This window comes from Topomyia yanbarensis, chromosome 2 (genome assembly GCF_030247195.1).
Source record: "Topomyia yanbarensis strain Yona2022 chromosome 2, ASM3024719v1, whole genome shotgun sequence".
In the NCBI taxonomy this organism is placed as follows: Eukaryota; Metazoa; Arthropoda; class Insecta; order Diptera; family Culicidae; genus Topomyia; species Topomyia yanbarensis.
Window position 1 is genome coordinate 359,519,751 of NC_080671.1, and position 21,409 is coordinate 359,541,159.

The window sequence follows — 21,409 nt, forward strand, 5'->3', positions numbered from 1 at the left end:
TCTCCCATCTCTTCATCCATTTTACCTAGCAAGAAAAACTATCACAAAAAGGAATGAAAAATATACCTGTTATACCTGTAGAACACACCTCATGTGTTACGTTGTAAACTCGGTGCCCGTTGTTTGACAATGTGACACTTGCTGTCCTTCTTCGTCGCGTTGCTTCTTCAGTAGAGAAATAGGCCTACCTGCAACACTTCAAAACTCTCTCCGGTTAAGCTGCTCGTCGGTATCACCACCACAAGCGCGCTCTCTCCGTTTCCACCGCCGCGGTAAACAAATGTGGCTACCTGTGGCTTGCTGCGAAAATCCCACTGTCGATGCGGCACTTTTCGGTGCCACTTGTTTTCTTTATTCGTCGTACCACTTCTGCGGTAGACAAATAGAGCGTATGGGTCTACCTGTGACGCTTCCCCTCTCGTCGATTAGAATTGCCCGACGACACCAATACAATATATTTTTTCTGTGTGTACAGGCACGATCACTGTCGATTTCTGCCACCGCGGTAGGCAAATTCGTCTACCCGCGGGTTGCTGTCAAAACACCGAGGATGCCGTTGACCACGCCTCCGACGTATCAACTGTCGACTCACACTTAACAAACTGGTCTCTCTCTCTCTCTCCCACAAAAACGCATACAGCGTCTCGCACTCCGTCACTCTCTCGAGAACAAAACCTTCCACCTGGAGGCACAACCGTCTCGGCCGGTTGCAAAAACTGTTATGATCCGGGTATTTTAGCACAGAATAAAAAAAATTCTTACATATTGATACAAAATGGCAACACGGGTCGGTGAGCTGATGTCAGGCTGTCACCCACAGCGACTTGCATTTTGTTTGTTTACAGAGTTCGGAAGCGAAATCGGTTAATTTTTTACTTTGAATTTGAAATTAATATTGAACAAATAAACAGTAATGAGTGTTGAATTTGGTGAAATTATTGAGCCTTCAACGCGAGCATTCTGGGATGATTACGATGAAAGCGAGGATGGTGCTGCACCTTTGCTATTGTGAGTTCTGTTATGCACAAACAGCAAATACTCGGTACCTATTTGTAAGCTTGGTATATCATAACCCGAACGAAGTAGCGATCCTGGCGATGTGGATCAATACCAGTCGAAAAGACCAATATTAAAAAAAACAAGGGACTATTGCAGTAATTATTAAAAGAATGAAGGGCCTTTGATATACTAATAGATTCCCATCATTATGCCAAATAACAGTCGCCCGGATAAAACATCGTTGCTTATAAATCCTCAAAAAATTGAATAATGCATGTCGTTTTTCAAAACTCATTTCACACTCTAGATACGAATGGGACTGGTTAAATGAGGACAACACCGAACAAAAGATCGACAACGTAAAATTGCTGCTGATTTTGGAAGGTCAAGCGATATCTAGTTTTGTTGGAACAGCTGTCTTGAAGGGTCGATCGCCAATCTGTCGGTTGAACAATGGATCCACCAGCATTTACTACAACCCCGATAAAGCTACATTGATTTGTCTGTCCGAAGAAAAGGATCTTAATAACTTTGGTCGTATAACTGAAAAACTGGTGCACTGGCTCGGATCTGCCGAGCAAGTTGCTGCTATTTCGTTCCAACCAAGTGTAATGCACAAAGGAACCAGTTCCCGCGAGACGGAAGAAGCATGCTTTATTCGAGCAATCAATGGACAAGTTAAAACAATCCCAGAACTGGAAGCGCCAAACGTTATTGCTGGAATTTCGGCAGGTGCACTCAGTTACAGAAAGTTTAAGGACCTGGAAGCATCTGCATATGTGTGCTATTTGGATTCGTCGGTTTTGGATTCGGTTTCTACCAAACCGATTCTGAGATTGCTCAACTCTCTGTCTGTTGATTGCGATCTGAGTTATCAGCTTAAGTTCGTGGATGGCTCGAACCTGTATGTGTAAATAAAGCGAACAGTATGGTCATTGGTTCTTAAAACATTTTTTTTTATTTTACGTTTTCCATCACAAGCTTAATTCCAATTTCAGTTTTTTTTAATTATCAACAATTAAACCACGGGTTGTAATCAATTCTTTAGCTCTCGTCTTCCACTTATGCCTTGGAATACAGGTCTGCTCATTGTGAGCAGCGCTTGGTCTAAACAGCTAAAAAAATTTAATCTCCTGTGTTCATTAATCGCACCTCAAAAGCAACCGTTCGAAAGACGTGCGTTATGGCTGGTAGATTAGTAACGATCCAGTTACCACGTTATGCCATATAGATAAAGGTATTGATGTCGTCATCGTCCCGCCGCATATACTTGTGCTCTATCAGCCATTCCAACTGTTCTTTGATCATTTTCTTTGACGGTAGGAACATGTTCTTGAGAATGTCCACCAGTTCGGCCTAAAAAAACATTTCGTTAAATATTAGTGCGGCGCAATGGTATACGAAACCCACCTGAAGTGCCGCATTGCTCAGTCGTTTTCGCATCTTCATGATCTTGATGATGGCTTCTTGGGTGCGAAGTATTCGCAGCTGTACGATCGATTGATTGTCTTCCTGCTGGGATCGCTCTGTGCTCAGCTGTAAACGACCAACCAAATTGACCTTGCCACGCCGCTGGGGTTTTCCATTTTTAATCAATGCGAACTCCTGGTTGATCCAGAATAGGGTGTTCTCGGCGAAATCTTTAGGATTCGCAACCACTGGATCATGCAGCAGCAATTGACGCTTGAGTTTCGGGAATGCCACTAACGACCAGAGAGTCCTCCGAAGCTCTGGGTCCGGTAGTTCTGTCGCTAGGCGAAGATTTTCATACGAAACCTTCTCGTTGGGACGCTGGTTCCAGGCGAAAAGGACAGCCATCTGGAATGTAGTTACGTCCAGATCGAACCGGCCCGAGTTGTTGGCGAAAGTTATCGTTCCGTTGCTCATATGATGGTACCACAGCAGCTTACGGCCAGAATGTTTCTTCTTGTAGAAATCCTCCACCTCGGGGATGTAGTCTTCGAGCTCGAGCGGTAAGCTAACTGACACGCGTTCGGATCCCCGTGCCCAGGCACCGGCGTTGAGGATCTTAATGTTGATGGCATCGTGGCGGGTGGTCTGAGCCCGAAACTGAGTATTCAGATCTTCACTAACCTGAGAATGAGGGCATGAATGAGTTATTGGTCAGCTTGACGGTAATAAAACCAACCGTTTACCTTAATATCTTGGAACATTCGAGCTAGCTTGTTGACGTAGTCGGCGGGCATACCGACCTCTCGGAGCCATTCGACCATGTCTTCTTCTTTTTCGCTATCAGCACTAGAATCTAAAATCAATCTGAAAAACGGTTTTTAATGTAAAACTTGTTTTCATCAGGTGTATTTAATGATCTAAATATATTAAATTCCACATATTTTTTGTTATCGTCAAATAAAATTGAAAATGTTTGCGACATGAAGAACATGTCTTCCAACTAACTTTTTTCGCTTTTGTTGAGGCTTGTCTTGTTTTAGTATCATTGTAATACTTGTATGAATACAAAATTTATGGCTGGCATACAGACCTTCGACCAGGAGACATTGACCGAAATAACAAATAGTCATAGCAAACTAGTCGTCTAGTCGGCCAATCATTCGTTTCTCTACACTATTCGGCGATTCAATGAAATACAGATTGCCAAAAAATTAGAAAGAGCAGCTCATATTTCAAATAAGGCAAAATAAATTATTCGTGTTTCACATTTGATCAAAAGCAGGAATATAATAATGAGCAAAGCGCTTTTAGGACTGATGAGGGATGTGGAGATAACCTAATATGTTTTGGAAATACCCAAAGCAACTATTTTAATACATCTGATCACTCATTTGAGCCTTAAAAACTATTATAGATATGTTTCAACAGTACAATAACCGCATTTGAATATATACGATTCATACATCCTAAAAATACTAACTTAAAAGTTCTGAGAGCTTCGATCGTTAAAAGATAATACTTTGCGTTGAATTATTTTCCCAATTTCTCCCTTTGTTTGGTCTTCAATTTTTTTCTCAGTGCCCTTAGCGTGGAACATATTCTGAATTCAACATGTGCTGATCGCATAAAATCGCAAATAATGAAGGACACACCCCATCGGACATGACACAGACATGATCGTAGATGGCAGGTTGTCCCCAGACCTTGTAAATAACCCCATGACATTGCATAAAGCAGTACCCACTCAAGTCAGCTCGGTGAATTCTCGGTGAGCTATTCGACCCAGACAACAAAATGAAAGGACTGGTGGTATCCAACGGGGAAAAACGATCGGAAATGGTGAGTGAAGCTAAGCAATCATGTGAAAAAAAATTCCCCACCCAGAGGCGAGAGACTCGAACTCGCAACCTTTGAGACTCCGGCCCAATGCACTAACCCTTATGCTATCCCTGGGTATGGTGACATCCCAGAAAGAACATATGATCAGGGATGGGAATTATCATTCATTCGCATGATTCTTGGCGAATCCGTTCATTGCTTTGACAGCAGCTAGTCGTTCATTCACGATCCGACTAAAACTCTCCAAAAGAACACAACTGAACGTAGGTAGAAATGAACTTCCGAAGATGTGAGCTAGGTAAAATAATGACACGTACTATGTTGAATGAAGAAGATCGTGTTCTTCATTCGCGGATTGAATCGGAAGATTGTACTGTAAACATTCACAAGTGAATCAACTTATAGTTCACAAATGAATGTGACATTGTATTCTCTGGTTGGGTTAGGTCAACTTTATAGTGCAAATGTACACTATAATCAATGTTGAGAAGTAGATTGCACTACAATCCACTTGAAATTGATATTGTGATATGCACGGAATCGTTTTAAGAAGTTATTTTTTTCACCAGCACATTGCAAACTACTTACTCAACAATAAGAGATCACCAAGTGAATATTTCATAGGTCTATAAACAAGAACGGCAAGTTTTTTTTATTAGAACGATCCGGTGAATGTTTTGAAACGAATCTTTGTGAATGATAGAATGCATTCATTTGCGATCCTTTCTGCTTTCATTCAAAACACTACGTGTGCGATGGAGAATGAATCATAGCCGGGCGCTGTCACTTTTTTTCAGTTTTGTATTTTGCTTCTCGCTTTCGCATGAACGCGTAACTCTGCACAAGAAGGGTTGCCGAGATCGGGTTTCACAGTAAGAGCATGTTGGTGGATGATTTCAAATTGATCGTTTCGTGAAATGATTTTTCCCATGCCTGCATATGATTATCCCACTGGCGACGGTGATCGTACCCTGCCTGCAAAGCGAGGAATCACACACAACGGCAGCTGATCATCCCAACACATTGATCTATTTAATTTCCCCGCTAGATACCAAGGCCCGGGTTTTTATAATCGTCTGATGTCTAATTTTTAGTTCATTACCCATCGTAATTCGGTGGGTGACAGAGCTAATGAAGACTGTCGATTTCTGGTCCCTTGCCCAGTGAACAGAGGTATGACGGGAGCGAACCTGCCCGTTCGAATTAAACTAATAATTCAATTTTTTTGGTCTTTTGGCTTAAGTGCCAATACCTTATTTAGGACTGGTTGTATCCAACGGGGAAAAACGATCGGAAATGGTGAGTGAAGCTAAGCAATCATGTGAAAAAAATTCCCCACCCAGAGGCGAGAGACTCGAACTCGCAACCTTTGAGACTCCGTTGGATACCACCAGTCCTAAATAAGGTATTGGCACTTAAGCCAAAAGACCAAAAAAATTGAATTATTACAAAATGAAAGTTGTCGCAAATAACCTCGAGCAGACAATAAGATTGCTTGCTGCAAGCATCTGACGCAGCAATATCATATATACGTGCCGTCCCGGGCAGTTAAAATCCATGGTGTAGTCAGCGAGACGGTTGGGCCTGCTTCAAAAACCCCTCACTTGAATAGATGAACAGATGAGCTGTGTGAACTGTTTGGATTTAATGGTAACTGACGCCAATTTGGTGTTAGTTGATACACCATCTAACTGGTAGCAAGTTGGCGTTGCGCTTTCTTCGCACTTTTTCTTTGCTCAAGAGTTTTCCGCAGCTATCTCTGAGCCTCATTTGATCCATGAAATAGATTCTTTGAATGAAACCTTTGAGCCATTTAGCTGTCGATTCTTCTCTTGCTTTTGGTCTTCATCTATTACGTCGCCTTTTAGTGCTCGTCTCAGTGTGCCGTTTACTGCTGATTTTCTGAGCTGTTTCGCTTCTTTTTCCGTGAATCATTCAGCTCCCAGTCTTATTACGATCTACTCGGATAGTCCTTGGCGGTGAAATCACTGAGAGTTCTCCAACGGAGGAATTTCTCCTAATATCAATACCCGCTTACTTGAGCCATTTAGTTCCCAGTTTTATCGAGATCTTCTCGAATCAGCGACGAAATTTCTTTCGGTACCGAGGTATATTTAGTGAGCCAATTTGCTTCCACCTAATTAGAAGCTACCCTACTGTGAATTCTTCGGCGGTGAACTTATCCCGATACCGATGCTTGATGTCGTGAGCCATTGAGCTCCCCGATCTACTCGATCTAGTCCCCGGTAGATGTTCTAGCCTTCTCAACGGGCCAGCCTGTAGGTGACGAGTCCTGTCCAGCGATTTCGGGTGGAGCATAACTTCCGGTTCACTGGCACATCAACGACTCTTACTTACTTACCGTTCAGGCTAGAGCCTTATGATCTCCACTCCACTCGGTCCATTGCTGCTTGTCGCCAGCCTCGCAGTCTTCGAAGGGTCCTCTACGAGCATAGTCCAGGTATCGTGGCCGTAGAGGACCACCGGTCTAATCAGCGTCTTGTATATAATCAACCTCGTGCGGTGGCGAATTTTGTTCGACCGGAGAGTCCTCCGGAGTCCAAAGTAGGCACGATTTCCCGCCAATATCCGTCTCTGAATTTCTCTGCTGGTATCATTGTTGGCGGTTACCAGTGAGCGCAAATACACGAATTCGTCGACCATTTCGTCACCGTCAATCCGAACTCGGTGTGAGAGGTTCACATTGTCGTCTCTAGAACCTCTTCCGCTCTTCGAAACGTTGATGGCAAGTCCAATCCTGCTGGCTTCAGCTTTCAGTCTGATGTACGTTTCCGACATCGCCATTATTTCAATGTCGTCGGCGAAGCCAAGAAGCTTGACGGACTTCCTGAAGATCGTGCCACTCGTGTCTATCACCGCTCTCCTTATTACACCTTCTAATAGATAGATAGATAGCCAATCATCTTGCCGTAACCCTCTTCGAGATTCAAAGGGACTCGAGAGTGTCCCTGATACTCGAACAACGCACATCACATCGTCACTTTGACTAATCGTGCTAGCTTATCCGGAAAACCGTACTCGTGCATTATCTGCCATAGCTGATCTTGATCGATTGTGTCATATTCCGATTTGAAATCGATGAACAAATGATGTGTGGGCACGCTGTATTCGCGGCACTTCTGCAGAAGCTGCCGAATCGCGAATATTTGGTCCGTGGTGGCTCGGGAGCCCATAAATCCCGCTTGGTAGTGCCCTACAAACTCCCTTGCAAATGGTGACAATCGGCGGCAAAGAATTTGGGAGAGGATCTTGTAGGCGGCGCTAAGTAGTGTGATCGCGCGGTAGTTGCAGCAATCCAACTTGTCACCCTTTTTGTAGATTGGGCAAAGGACACCCTCCATCCACTCCTCCGGAAGAATCTCCTCCTCCCAAATTTTGGCGTTCACCCAGTGCAGTGCTCTAGCCACTGTTTCACTACCGTATTTTAATAGCTCGCTGGGTAGGTGATCTACACCGGCAGCTTTGTTGTTTTTCAGTCGACCGATCTTCTCCTTGACTTATTGGAGATCAGGAGTCTGTTGTGCGTGATCCAAGATCCATTGCCATACCGTCTCCGTCCTCTGCTGCTTCATCGTTGAGGTTATTGTTCTGTTGAACGACTTGCTGCTGGTTTTTCAACGTGATCTGCTCCAACTAGGCCGCGGCGATGAATCTAGCCTACTCACGAGTTACCCGGTAGGGTGTCGAGGTCGTTCCGGCGATTCCGGTAGAGCCTAGCGTCTGGTTCGCTGGCACCACGATGATCGAACCCAGTGCTGTGTCGAGTACTATTAACTGCTCTCCGGTGGTGGATCAAGTCTACTTTGAAGTAGAGTTTCCCGGCGGCGGAGTTTATCCTGACCCCCCTTCTCCCCCTTACGGATCTTATTGTATAGTCTACGCAATCTGGGGATCAGATATTTTGATCTAAGCTCGGTCACGACGATCTCATGGTTGAGGTGGTGATATCGATCGTGTACCGAGCGCACGATAAGTGTAGACATGGTGGTCTATTGGAAGTGTTAGTTGCGTGTCTCAGTTTTACATGCCTCGTAGGTCCGTCCATTCGTGCTCGCGCATCCATATAAACAACGAACCGTGGAACCATCTACTGGACGGCGAACGATCTGACAATTTTTGCCACTTAATATTTTCGTCTGTCACATTCATCTGCGTTGATAAGTGCCATTCTCTAGAATTTCTCCCACATGAAACGCGATGAACTGGCTAGAGCGACAGTGATCCGAATTTAACCAGCAGAGTACGTTTCTTGAGTGCAACGAATGAACCCTCGTTTGCAGCCACGAATGCACACTCAACTACTCCTTACTCTTCATATCGAAAATAGCCGCAAATCCATTTTCCCTCGCGTCCACGAAGCTATGGAGTTGCAGCTTGTTTAATTGGATTGATGAAGTTTCGATATGATAGCACCTCGGCCTAGAGACAGTCCACCTCTATCAAAACGACAAGCCACGTATGCCATTTCACGAATTGCTCTTCAGCTATTGGCTAATCTCATACCGTGTCTGCACGCTGTATCTCCTGTAGATGAACTTTTCAATACATTAGTACGTTGGCAAGAAAAGCAACCGGATCGAAGATGGACATCAGGACTCGCAGGACTTCCCGTTTCATATAGGAATATTTTGACCAGATAACAATTCCATATTTGGTCTCTTGGGTAATTTGAAGGTAACGGTACCACCTCCATAGTCTAAGAATCTTTTCGATTGCCATTTGGGGATTTATGTTCCCAAGCATTAATCCTGAAACTAAAACAGGATTGCAGAAGGCCGTGGGTTGTGTCATATAGTAACCGTAAACATAGCGCGCGGTTGAGGTTAGGTTCGCAACGGGACTGTTCCACCTAAATACCACATGTAGGGAGGCCGAACCAGCTAATTAACGCATTGCTGCAGAAAATTCGTCAAGTTTCAGCGCCGAAGCAGGATAGACTCGACACGCTAATAGTATGGCGGTGCAGAATCTCAGCGTCTCTTTGGAAGCTGTAAGAAATGGAGCGCATCTCAACAACCCGATGCTTTTGTTCGAGTTGGTAGAGAAGCTTCCAGCGCACATGAAGCTGGACTAGTTTCTATACAAACAACGGAGAAGTAAACATTCGTTCATTAGCCCAGTACATGCAGACATTGGTACGAGCGACCTCTGACGTTACGTTACAGTATGATCCAAGACAACAGTAGCGGCTGACGAAGGAGAGGTATAGCAAGGATAAGAACTTCTGCGGAGCTCACGTGACTGAGGATTCACCACCAGCGGAACCAGCCGAGAAGACAGTGCTGTTTCGTTTGCAAGGACCCGCAGCATCGAGTGAAAGCTTGAGGCTCGTAACAAAACCATCGGCGACCGCTAAAAGTTAATCCAATAACTCAGTTTGAGTCGACTTTGTCTTGGGGCAAATGGAATATTCGCAAACAATGCAACATAGGCGGAGCTATCATCCGATGCTGCATTCAAAGTAGGACCAGAGTCATAATAAACTGTTCATTGTCGACGACAAGCAAGAAAAAAGGAGCAGCAAGCCGATTGGAATCAATCAGACGGAGATGAGCGTGACAAAACAAGAACCGGTCCAAAGTTGCTACCAATCATCACTGGGAAGACGACGCAGATTCGAATCATTCCTGCGACGCTGTTCGGGAATAATCGTTCCGTGTCTGTGTACGCCTTATTGGATGATGGAGAAAACCCTGGTCGATGAAGAGGTGGTGAAGCAACTAGGTGTTGCTGAAAAAACACTACCATTGTGTCTTCAGTGGACGGCGAATGTCAGGGGCATCCAGACATTCTTTGTTGGACGTGCGCACCGTTATCAAACTGGACTTACCACGACAGTCATTGCGGTAGGCGTAGCGCGTAGAAGCGATTCCGTACCGGAAGGACCTACCGGTCGATGTTTACGATCAAGTGGTACCTCGTATCCTCGTCGGAAGCATTCAATATCAATTCTTCAAAAGGGCTAATGAGATTTTTATAAACAAACTTATTTTGCTCATTACTTCGCTGTCGATTCGAATTTCATGAAGGATATACATGAATCAACATCTTTACCCTTGGTAGAATCAATTTCAAATGTCTTCTGGGTTGAAAATATAACAAATTAAGAGAAATCAGCAAAACAAAAGTTTGTTTACAAATCTTATTAGCCCTATTCTAATGTTGATATGGCATTAACTTTAAGCCCACGTTACGTCGACACTCAAGCTACAAGATGGCCAGTCGGGAAAACCGATTGCAGCAAATTCACGTTCTGGATGGAAGGTTTACGGATCTAGCCTGCGAAAGTCAGTAGATATAGTTCATAGTTTCCATATATGCACGTACCAGGAGACTGAAAAGACGCTACACGAGCTAGTGGAGCAGTTTTTCTCAGTCGAAAGCATGGGTATAATACAAGTCGCCCATTCTGAGTCTGCGGAAATTCAACGCTCAAATCGGATTCTGATTGAAATCTCTAAGCGGGTCGGACAGCAATTCGAGACAGGGCTTCTCTGGAAGTATGTTTATTCCGAGTTCCCGGATATCTACCAGATTGCAGTTCGACAACTGCAGCACTTGAAGAGACGTTTGCAGAACGATTCATTCATCGGCAAAAGTGTGAGGAGACTGTTTTCTGAATATCAAGCGAAAGGGTACATACACAAAGCGAGCCGGAAGAAGCTCGGCAATTCGGATCCACGGCGTACGTGGTACTTGCCTTCAGGAGTGATAATCAATCCCAAGAAGCTTTTCAAAGTTCGTATCTTCTGCGATGCTGCGGTTAGAGTGGATAAATGGTGCTCAACGTCCTATATGGATTTCGAGAGAAGGGGGCCGCTCTGAAGGAGATGTTTTACCAGATTCAGATTGGGTGAGAAGATCGACATGTGCAGCGACTGCTTTGGCGTGATGATCCGACACAAGCCCCCCGTGTGTATTTGATAGACTTCACTACGTTTGCACGTGTTCGCCGTATTGAGTCCAATTCGTGAAAAGTTTGAATGCAAAAGAGCATTTAAAAGAGTACCCAGCTGCAACCGATGCAATTATCAGGAAGCATTGCATGGATGACTACTTGAACAGTGCTGACGATGTTGACGAAGTGGTGTAGCTGGAACACTAAGTCAAACTGGTTCACTATCTCGGTGGATTCCATCTGCGGAGCTGGCTTTTAAACTCCGAGGTTTTCAGACGGGTCAGGGAGAGCGCCCCAGTCACTGAGCAGTAGTCCCAGCTGGACAAGAACTGCTCACTGAATGTGTGCTCGAGATGTACTGGAAGCCGATCGACGATGCCTTCACGGTTACAACGACGCTAGCGGTAGGTGTGGAGCATCCAACGCCAGGCATTGCGATTAGTAATGAGCCCATTCGATCCGGCAGGATTGTTGTACTTTTTCATCATCCAAGGAACTGAACGACCAATGGTAGATCAATTTAGGCGATGATGACGAGGTAGATTTGATGATCCTCGTGCAGGAGAAGATACGAAACGCGTGGATCCGAGGACATGCAGCCTAGGTCGTCGTAGGCCGTGATGGACGAGCTCATGATGCCGTAGTGCAGTCCCGTTTCCACGAAGGCCAAAAACAAACTGATTTGATCACCTTTTCCTACTCTTGTTATGAGCTCTAAATTAAATTATGGCTCATTCGTAACCCAACTTTGTACCGGGAAACAAGTGCTTTTTGTTCTCTCCGGTGTGGTTTAGTTTTTTCGGTGGTACGAAGGTGCTTGCTGTGGCAGAGGCTGCAGTAAAGCATTACTAATAAACAGTCCCGCGAGTGATAATTGTTACCTGCGATATCAGTTAAAGTAGTGCAGTGAAGTGCGTTACTAAACATTTTTCTTGCCTGAAAGACGGCTTTGTTTAGACGAGCTATATCAGCTCTACTGTGTGAAGGTCACGCGGGTGACGGATAAAACAAACGAAGGATCAATCCACCTACCAGCTCGTCAGGAACCAACTGGTGAAGTGTTTCGTTTTTTACTTTTCTTATCGATTTTTTTTTTCTTTTTATTACTTTTGATTTTTTATTTTGATTTAAGTTAAACAGTGCGGTCGAGCGTGTTGCTCCCGCAACAAAATGGAACAAACAGAAGGATCACCCTCCGAAGAGGAATATTATGAAGAAGTAGAACGTATATCTGATACTGAGACAGATAATGTTATGGTCGATCCACTTCCCCCACTTTCCCCCAATGTCTCACAGCCCCCCCCGAGTCAAGGTTTACCAGGATGGATCCGCTGGTCCTTGGGTGGTATACTTTCGGCCCAAAAATAAACCGTTAAACAGCATAACTGTTGCACGGGAGCTGACAAAACGTTACTCGGCCGTAACCTAGATTAAAAAGGTTCAGTCAGATAAACTGCGCGTAGTCGTTACTGACTTGAAACAGGCCAATGATATCGTTAGCAATAGCCTCTTTACGCTGGAGTATCGCGTCTACATCCCTTCTCGTGATGTGGAGATCGACGGTGTGGTAAGTGATGCGGGTCTAACTGTCGATGATCTGATGAATGATGGGGCTGGCCGCTTTAAGGACCCTAACCTTCAATCAGTTAAGATTTTGGAGTGCAAGCAATTGCACTCAAAGTCCATCGAAGATGGTAATTACTATCCATCAGACTCGTTTCGCGTAACCTTCGCCGGATCTGCACTTCCGAGCTACGTTGAAGTGGGAGGAGCTCGTCTACCTGTACGCCTGTTTGTACCGCGGGTCATGAATTGTTCCAATTGCAAGCAGCTAGGTCACACGGCCACCTACTGTAGCAACAAGCAACGGTGCGGTAAATGTGGGGAACGCCATGCGGATGATACTTGCAGTAGCCCCGCTGAGAAGTGTGTTTACTGTGGGGAGAATCCGCATGCACTTTTGACATGCCCAACGTACAAACTTCGCGCGGATAAACTGAAGCGATCCGCCAAAGATCGCTCCAGACGCTCTTACGCAGAAATGCTTAAAAGAGCTGTTCCACTTATCTCCGAAAACCCATTCGCTCTCTTGCCAACTGACGATAACGCCTCTAACGACCCTTGCGAGGGGCATTCTTTGGCTCCGCTTGGAAACTCTAGGAAAAGACCTAATCAAAACTCACCTGAACTTCCTCGTAAGGGTCCTAGGTTGTCCCAAACAAGGGTACAAAATAAAAATAATTCATCAACTGGAAGTGCTGGTACAAATCCGAAGATAATACCTCCTGGTTTTGGGAAATTGAGATACAACCAGGAGTTCCCAGCACTCCCCGGGGCACCAAAAATCCCAAGTGCTCCAATTTTACAGTCAGAAACTCAACCTAAAACGGGATTCCTTAAATTTTCTGACATTGTGGACTGGATATTCACAGCTTTCAACATTACCGATCCTATGAAAAGCTTGCTGGTTGCTATTCTACCAACAGTAAGAACATTTTTAAAACAGTTGACTGAACAATGGCCCCTCCTTACAGCGATCGTATCCTTCGATGGCTAACTTATTAGACGGAATCAGGGATCTGATCACTGTTTTACAGTGGAACTGCAGAAGTATTATCCCCAAAATTGATTCATTAAAACACTTGCTAAATTACAATCATTGTGATGCATTTTCCCTATGTGAAACATGGCTAACTTCTAATATAAACCTCAACTTCCACGATTTTAACATTATCCGCTTGGATCGAGAAGACTCATATGGGGGGGTACTTTTAGGGATCAAAAAGTGCTACTCCTTCAATCGAATCAACCTCCCTTCGACGCCAGGCATTGAAGTTGTCGCTTGTCAAACAACAATCAAAGGCAAAGATCTTTGCATTGCTTCTATTTACATTCCTCCTAGGGCCATGATGGGATATCGAAGATTCTCCAACGTGATTGAACACCTTCCCTCGCCCCGCCTGCTTCTTGGAGACTTTAACTCTCACGGTACGGGGTGGGGCTGTCTATACGACGATAATCGATCTTCGACAATTCAAGACCTTTGTGACAACTTCAATATGACAATTCTGAACACAGGGGAAATGACACGGATTCCTAGACCACCTGCGCAAGCAAGTGCACTGGACATATCTTTATGCTCGACATCACTACGGTTAGATTGCAAGTGGAAGGTAATATCTGATCCCCACGGTAGTGACCACTTACCAATTGTAATTGCAATCACCACTGGTTCAAGACCATCGGCACCAATCAATGTTCCCTATGACCTCACACGAAACATTGATTGGAAGAGCTACGCTGCTGAGATATCCAAAACTATCGATTCAACACAGGTACTTCCCCCGGAGGAAGAATATAAGTTTTTGTCCAACTCGATTCTCGATAGCGCGATTCAAACTCAGACGAAACGAGTACCCGACGTGAACACCCAAAAACGTTCTCCCAACCCGTGGTGGGACAAAGAGTGCTCAGACGTGTACGCGGAGAAAGCTGCCGCGTATAAAACTTTCCGGAACGACGGGTTAGTTGCTAGTTATCGAGTGTACGCGATATTAGAAAAGCGAATGAAAAATTTAATGAAAGCTAAGAAACGCAGTTACTGGCGCCGGTTTGTCGACGGGTTAACAAGAGAAACATCGATGAGCACTCTTTGGGGCACGGCCCGACGTATGCGAAACCGGAACAGTACTAACGAGAGCGTGGAATATTCAAACCGTTGGATATTCGATTTCGCCAAGAAGGTTTGTCCGGATTCCGCCCCGGCACAGAAAATCTACCGCGCCGCGTCGCCTTACAATACCGCGAACGAAACACCGTTTACGATGGTGGAGTTCTCACTAGCTCTCTTATCATGTAACAATAAAGCCCCGGGGCCAGATAGAATTAAATTCAACTTATTGAAGAATCTGCCAGACTCTGCCAAAAGACGCTTGTTGAATTTATTTAATAGGTTTCTTGAGGGTAACATTGTCCCACATGACTGGAGACAGGTGAGGGTCATCGCCATCCAAAAACCAGGAAAACCAGCCTCCGACCACAATTCGTATCGTCCGATTGCAATGCTGTCCTGTATCCGGAAGTTGTTCGAGAAAATGATCCTGTTTCGGCTCGACAATTGGGTCGAAACAAATGGCTTACTGTCAGATACACAATTTGGCTTCCGCAAAGGCAAAGGGACGAACGATTGCCTTGCGTTGCTCTCAACAGAAATTCAAATGGCATATGCTAACAAAGAGCAGATGGCATCAGTATTCTTGGATATTAAGGGGGCTTTCGATTCAGTTTCGATCAACATTCTTTATGAGAAGTTGCACCAGCATGGTCTTTCGCCAATTTTAAATAACTTTTTGCTAAACCTGTTGTCTGAAAAACAAATGCATTTCTCGCATGGCGATTTATCGACATCACGATTTAGCTACATGGGCCTTCCCCAGGGCTCATGTCTAAGCCCTCTCCTCTACAATTTTTACGTGAATGACATTGACGAATGTCTTGTCAATTCCTGCACGCTAAGGCAGCTTGCAGATGACGGTGTGGTCTCTATTACAGGTCCTAAAGCCGTCGACTTGCAAGGACCACTGCAAAATACCTTGGACAATTTGTCTGCTTGGGCTCTCCAACTGGGTATCGAGTTCTCCACGGAGAAAACTGAGCTAGTCGTATTTTCTAGAAAGCGTGAACCAGCGCAACTACAGCTTCAATTAATGAATCAAACTATTGCTCAAGCTTCAACATTCAAATATCTCGGGGTATGGTTCGACTCTAAAGGTACCTGGGGATGTCACATTAGGTATCTGAAACAGAAGTGCCAACAAAGGATCAACTTTTTCCGTACAATAACTGGAACATGGTGGGGTGCCCATCCAGGAGACCTAATCAGGTTGTACCAAACAACGATATTATCAGTGTTGGAGTACGGATGTTTCTGCTTTCGCTCCGCTGCGAACATACACTTCATCAAACTGGAGCGAATCCAGTATCGTTGCTTGCGTATTGCCTTGGGTTGCATGCACTCGACCCATACGATGAGTCTCGAAGTGCTGGCGGGCGTTCTTCCGCTGAAAAATCGATTCTGGGACCTCTCATATCGATTGCTCATTCGATGCGATATTCTGAACCCATTGGTGATTGCAAATTGCGAAAGGCTTGTCGAGCTTAATGCTCAGACCCGATTCATGTCCTTGTACTTCGATTACATGGCACAGAACATCAATTCATGTACATATAACGTCAACCGTGCTCATGTCTTAGATACTTCTGATCCAACTGTATTTTTCGATACATCCATGAAGGAAGAGATTTGTGGAATTCCGGATCATATTCGCCCACAAGTGGTCCCAAATATTTTCTATAACAAATACCATCAAGTCGACTGCGCCAAAATGTTCTACACTGACGGATCAATTCTCGACGGGTCCACAGGCTTCGGTATCTTCAACGAAAATCTTGCTGCCTCATTCAAACTCAATGATCCTGCTTCAATTTACGTCGCAGAATTAGCTGCCATTCAGTATACTCTCGGGATCATTGACACCCTGCCCTCAGACCATTACTTCATCGTTTCGGATAGTCTCAGCTCCATTGAGGCCATCCGTGCGGCGAAGCCTGGAAAGCACTCACCGTATTTCCTGGGGAAAATACGGGAATATCTGAGTGCTTTATCTGAAAAATCTTACCAGATTACCTTGGTTTGGGTCCCGTCACATTGTTCTATTGCGGGCAATGAGAAGGCGGACTCTTTAGCCAAGGTGGGCGCATTAGAAGGCGACACTTACGAAAGACCAATTTGCTTCAACGAATTTTTCAGTATCTCTCGTCAGAGGACGCTCGATAGTTGGCAAACCTCATGGAGCAATGGGCATCTGGGACGGTGGCTACATTCCATTATCCCGAAGGTATCAACGAATGCTTGGTTTAAGGGGTTGGATGTGAACCGGGACTTTATTCGTACGATGTCAAGGATCATGTCCAACCATTACTCGTTCGACGCGCATCTCCGTCGTGTAGGGCTTGCTGAAAATAATCATTGTGTTTGTGAGAACGGCTATCACGACATCGAGCATGTTGTTTGGCTGTGCGCAGAGTACTGTGTTGCCACGTCCCAACTAATAGATTCCCTTCGGGCCCGAGGTAGATCACCCTATGTGCCAGTCCGGGACGTCCTGGCAAGCCGTGACCACCCCTATATTTTTCTTATCTATATCTTTTTGAAAACCATTGATGTCCAAGTTTAATACATTTTACCCTCTCTCATTCACAGTAGAATCTCACCAACCTATCCCTGTATCTACAATATGGCATTGCTTCACGAGTCTTCGGTGCACACTCTTGATAACCGTCTATCCAGAACATCATGACATACCGCACATGCAGATGATAAAGAGTGCCAATAATTATCCGAAATATCGACCCTCCCCTCGCCCCTGCGATTACAGGCTGGAAACTACAACACTACAACAAAGTGTGCATATCCGCCACAATGATCAATCAGCAAACGACGATGTCAATTACACAATATGTATCCCACTTCCTACCTTTTTCCTTTACTTACATAAGAGGGGAGCAAGCCGCCCCTAAATACGGCTTTCCCTTCCCCCACTAACATGTGACATGTAATATAAAAAAAATGAATTATCGGCCTCGTTAAGCTACAGCATTTGGGCCTAAATAAACGTATTTTAAGATAAAAAAAAAGATAAATTATGGCTGAATTCTCGTACGGCTCCAAAGATGGCGTGGGATACATTTGTAGCCCAGTGCAACGTTCTAGGGTTAACAAGGTTTTGCTAAAAATGCATCCCAACACATATGTTGTTACCGATCTTCCTCTTCCATGTATTGTAACCTTTACATAATTCAGCATAACTGTACCAAAGCAACATGGTGAGCAGGGGCTATCACGACATCGAGGCTTTAAGTCATGTCGCTGATTTCCCGTTTGACTGAAAGTGGCAGGCTTGATGTTCACCTGTCCGCATGTTCGCCTACTCTCTTTTTCCCTTGATATAACTGCTGCAACACCGATGTTGGAAAAAAACTAAATTTGCATTGTGTATTCCTAGTTTTAAGATAGCTGTTTTTTGTCACAAAAAAACTATTTTTTCCCACCTTGTATATCGACTTGTATTCTTAGTTTTACGATAGCTGTTAAATTTCTCATAAAAATTTGTTCCCCTTCTCTTATATCAAACTGTATTCATAGTTTTACGATTTTAAGATAACGTTTTTCGGATGGGCGCGACATCTGAAAAAATTGTCAATTCGATCCAACATCAAACGAATCGGAACAACGAACGATATTCGTCGGATGGAATTACTGTTCGCAAAAGCAGAGTAAAACAAACTAATTGGCAAAACCCACCGTTGAATTGTCAAAAATCTTGTGAAGTGTCGAAATAGTGGTGAAATTTCAGATTTATATGTATGCTAGATGCTATTTTGGCATCAGATGTATAAGCTGTAAAACTCAGAAGGGATCTCTCAAACAATCCTTCATAGATATTGGCAATAAAAAGGCAAAGCTAAAGCATTGTTTCATGCTACAATGAATCGCCAATAATCTCAAACATACCTTCTTGTAAGATGCGCCTTGTGGTAGCGCATGAAGACATCCTTATTGCTTACATACTTGAGCACCAGTAAGACATCCTTGAGGCGAGATTCAATTTCGTCCGACGTCAAACGCTTGCTGAATGGTGTCCGCCGCAGCAACATATCGCAATAGTTTGCCAGTAGCTCGGGACACTTGGACTCGGGTGTAGCCGACTTGATTCCCCGAGCCATCGCCGTTGCTGAAGTCGGTAGTTCCAGCTTGAAGACGGTTATATCATTAACGACCGTCTTGAATGCTTTATCCCGAGCGGTTAAGAAGCGTGGGTCATCATTAAAGGCTTCCTTCACCAGATTGCTGAATCGACGAAACAGTTCTAGCAGTCGTTCTACGTATTTTTCCGAATCTTGCGTGATGACATCGGCGGCAGCCACCATGTCGGCCAGACCAGCTTGCACTATGTGGTTTTCCAGATCTCTAAGCATAGGATCGACGCCACCGGCAACACGGTCAAGTAATCGGAACATTAGCTGAAGTCTTTCAGTTTCGCGACCCTCTATCAGAGTGGCACATTCTGCCAGCAGAGTTGGTAAATGGTCTTCAATTAGTACCGTAACACAACACTGCGCTAATGCAGTATTGCTGCCCGGCTCTAGGTACCGTTCAGCTCGAGCTTCCTCTTCCCGTAGCTTCATATCAGCATACTCCATGAAACTTTTCACTCCATCGGCCTGCAGGTGCTCGCTGGCTTTTAAGCGATAGAATGCTGATGTTGCTTGCAAATAAGCGGCTTCAAAGTTTTCACGATATATCTCCAATTTGTCCTCAGTGTTTGAACAAAGATTGACATAACTCTCTCGTACGCCAATCACCAACTGTGAGTCAAATGCTTCTCCGTTCCGCTCTGCATGTACAAGCTTCATGGCCGAGTCCTGCAGTCGGTGTTTGATGTTCATAAAGATACTTTGATTCCATGAGTCCAGCATAAGCTTCCGCACGATACTGTCATCTGAGTGGTTGGATTTTTTAGACGAACTGCTACTGGAATTGTGACTGGAAGATTGACTTTTACCCTGTTAAAGTAGAATAATTTTTAAAACACATTCGACATTAATTATCGTTAATGATTAAACTAACCTGCAGTGCATTTTCCAGCTGCCAAAACGGAAGCGGTAGGTAACTGCTTTGCGTAAAAAACTTACGCCATTCGACAATATACGCTTTGAGTAAAGCTTGTTCCTCTCGCTGTGCTAGCACACGACTCTGAGCCTGTTTAATGAATGTTACAATGTCTTCTTGCAGGCAGTCATGTATTTTGCTGGGACCTTTATCATCCCAAAGACACACTAAATGTATTGCGTAGAACAAATCCTGCCACTCAGAATGCGTGACTGGTTCCTGTTTGAGAAGCTTTAGCACAATAGGTCGCATCTGGGGCCATTTCTCCTCAAACGATGGATTAGATTGTAAAAACTGAAACAAAATGCTCATATAAGTATTGTTTTCATACAACGTAATCGATTTCGCACAAAAGGGAAATATACATCTAATTAGCCAATTTAAATTGTCATCGTTCATACGCCAACGTCCTTTATAGCAATGCAATAGATCCAGGACCTAAGGTCACCACAATATTTATATTTACATACCTTCGACATAGTTTTCGTTTCCTTGCTTCTTTTTATCGCTTTCTTATTGCTTCCGTTTGGTTCTTTCTTTCGCGAAAAAAGCAGTTTATTAAGCAGCTTGAAGGTTTTGTCGTCCTTACGAATGTTTTTTTTTATATTTTTTTTTTCTGCTAAACTATCCGCGTTATTCGCTAGGGGACATTATAGGAAGTGTGCTTTAACGCATCCAACCAGGAATGTAACTTTTTGATAAGCACACATGAAACAGGAGGTCAGATGGTGGCGAAGTCTCCTTTGCAAATCTTGGGCAAATATATGCAGATGCAGCCTTCGTTGACAATCCTAGCTAGACTGGAAGAATTAATCACTCAACGACGTTGGAAGTTCCTCGCATTGCAGTAATATATTACAGTTTTAACCACGAAAGGAGTTTAAAATTATTTTTATGTAAATTCACTAAAAAATTGCCAGTTCACGATGTAATTTATGCTAGCTGGCTGTTTTGCCGGAGAGCAAACTTTTTCATAACTTTCTAAATTCAGTGACAGTAGACGACTGCTGTCACAATGTATGCACGGTAAACTTGATGTATGTAGACAAAGATACTATAGGTACCCAAAGAACGAGATGTTAAATTCTTAAGGGGGTATACAATAATGCAATATTTCAACATTTTTTCAAAATTTTCCTCGAAACACATTGAAAATTTAACGAGTGACTGTGAATCTTCGGAGACATCTCGAAAACATACGATGCACATCATAACTCCGATATCTACTGAACCAATCGTCCTGAAATTTTGCAGTTCTTCTTCCCATCGTTTCATAAGTAACTATACCACCAGTTCCCTCATAGTGTTATGTATGTTAGTCTAAGTTTTAACTTCTTTTGCATCAGAAAAAATCAAAAACAGCATATGGCTTAATGACCCAATTATTTCATCTCTTTGTTTCGAAATGCCCATCATTCGTTAAATAAATCCAACGATCTCCATACTGTTTGTGTTCAAAATATAATAGGAGTCATTCAAAGTGCAGCCTGTGGAAGCAGTTGCCAAAA

General features: G+C 44.0%; 2 protein-coding genes across 2 annotated transcripts; one reads left to right on the top strand and one right to left on the bottom strand.

Annotated features, from left to right (window-relative positions):
• Window positions 1-819: 819 nt before the first annotated feature.
• On the top strand, window positions 820-1,947 carry LOC131684331 (uncharacterized). Its single transcript, XM_058967113.1, has 2 exons — window positions 820-1,008; window positions 1,307-1,947. The coding sequence occupies exons 1-2, from the start codon at window positions 914-916 to the stop codon at window positions 1,911-1,913; spliced, it is 702 nt and encodes a 233-aa protein (XP_058823096.1). The 5' UTR covers window positions 820-913; the 3' UTR covers window positions 1,914-1,947.
• On the bottom strand, window positions 1,935-20,891 carry LOC131684330 (cullin-5-like). The gene is made up of 6 exons (XM_058967111.1): window positions 20,372-20,891; window positions 19,860-20,195; window positions 18,744-19,795; window positions 3,156-3,276; window positions 2,410-3,093; window positions 1,935-2,355 (listed from the first exon to the last, which is right to left on the bottom strand). The coding sequence occupies exons 1-6, from the start codon at window positions 20,378-20,380 to the stop codon at window positions 2,218-2,220; spliced, it is 2,340 nt and encodes a 779-aa protein (XP_058823094.1). The 5' UTR covers window positions 20,381-20,891; the 3' UTR covers window positions 1,935-2,217.
• Between the last annotated feature and the right edge of the window lie 518 nt (window positions 20,892-21,409).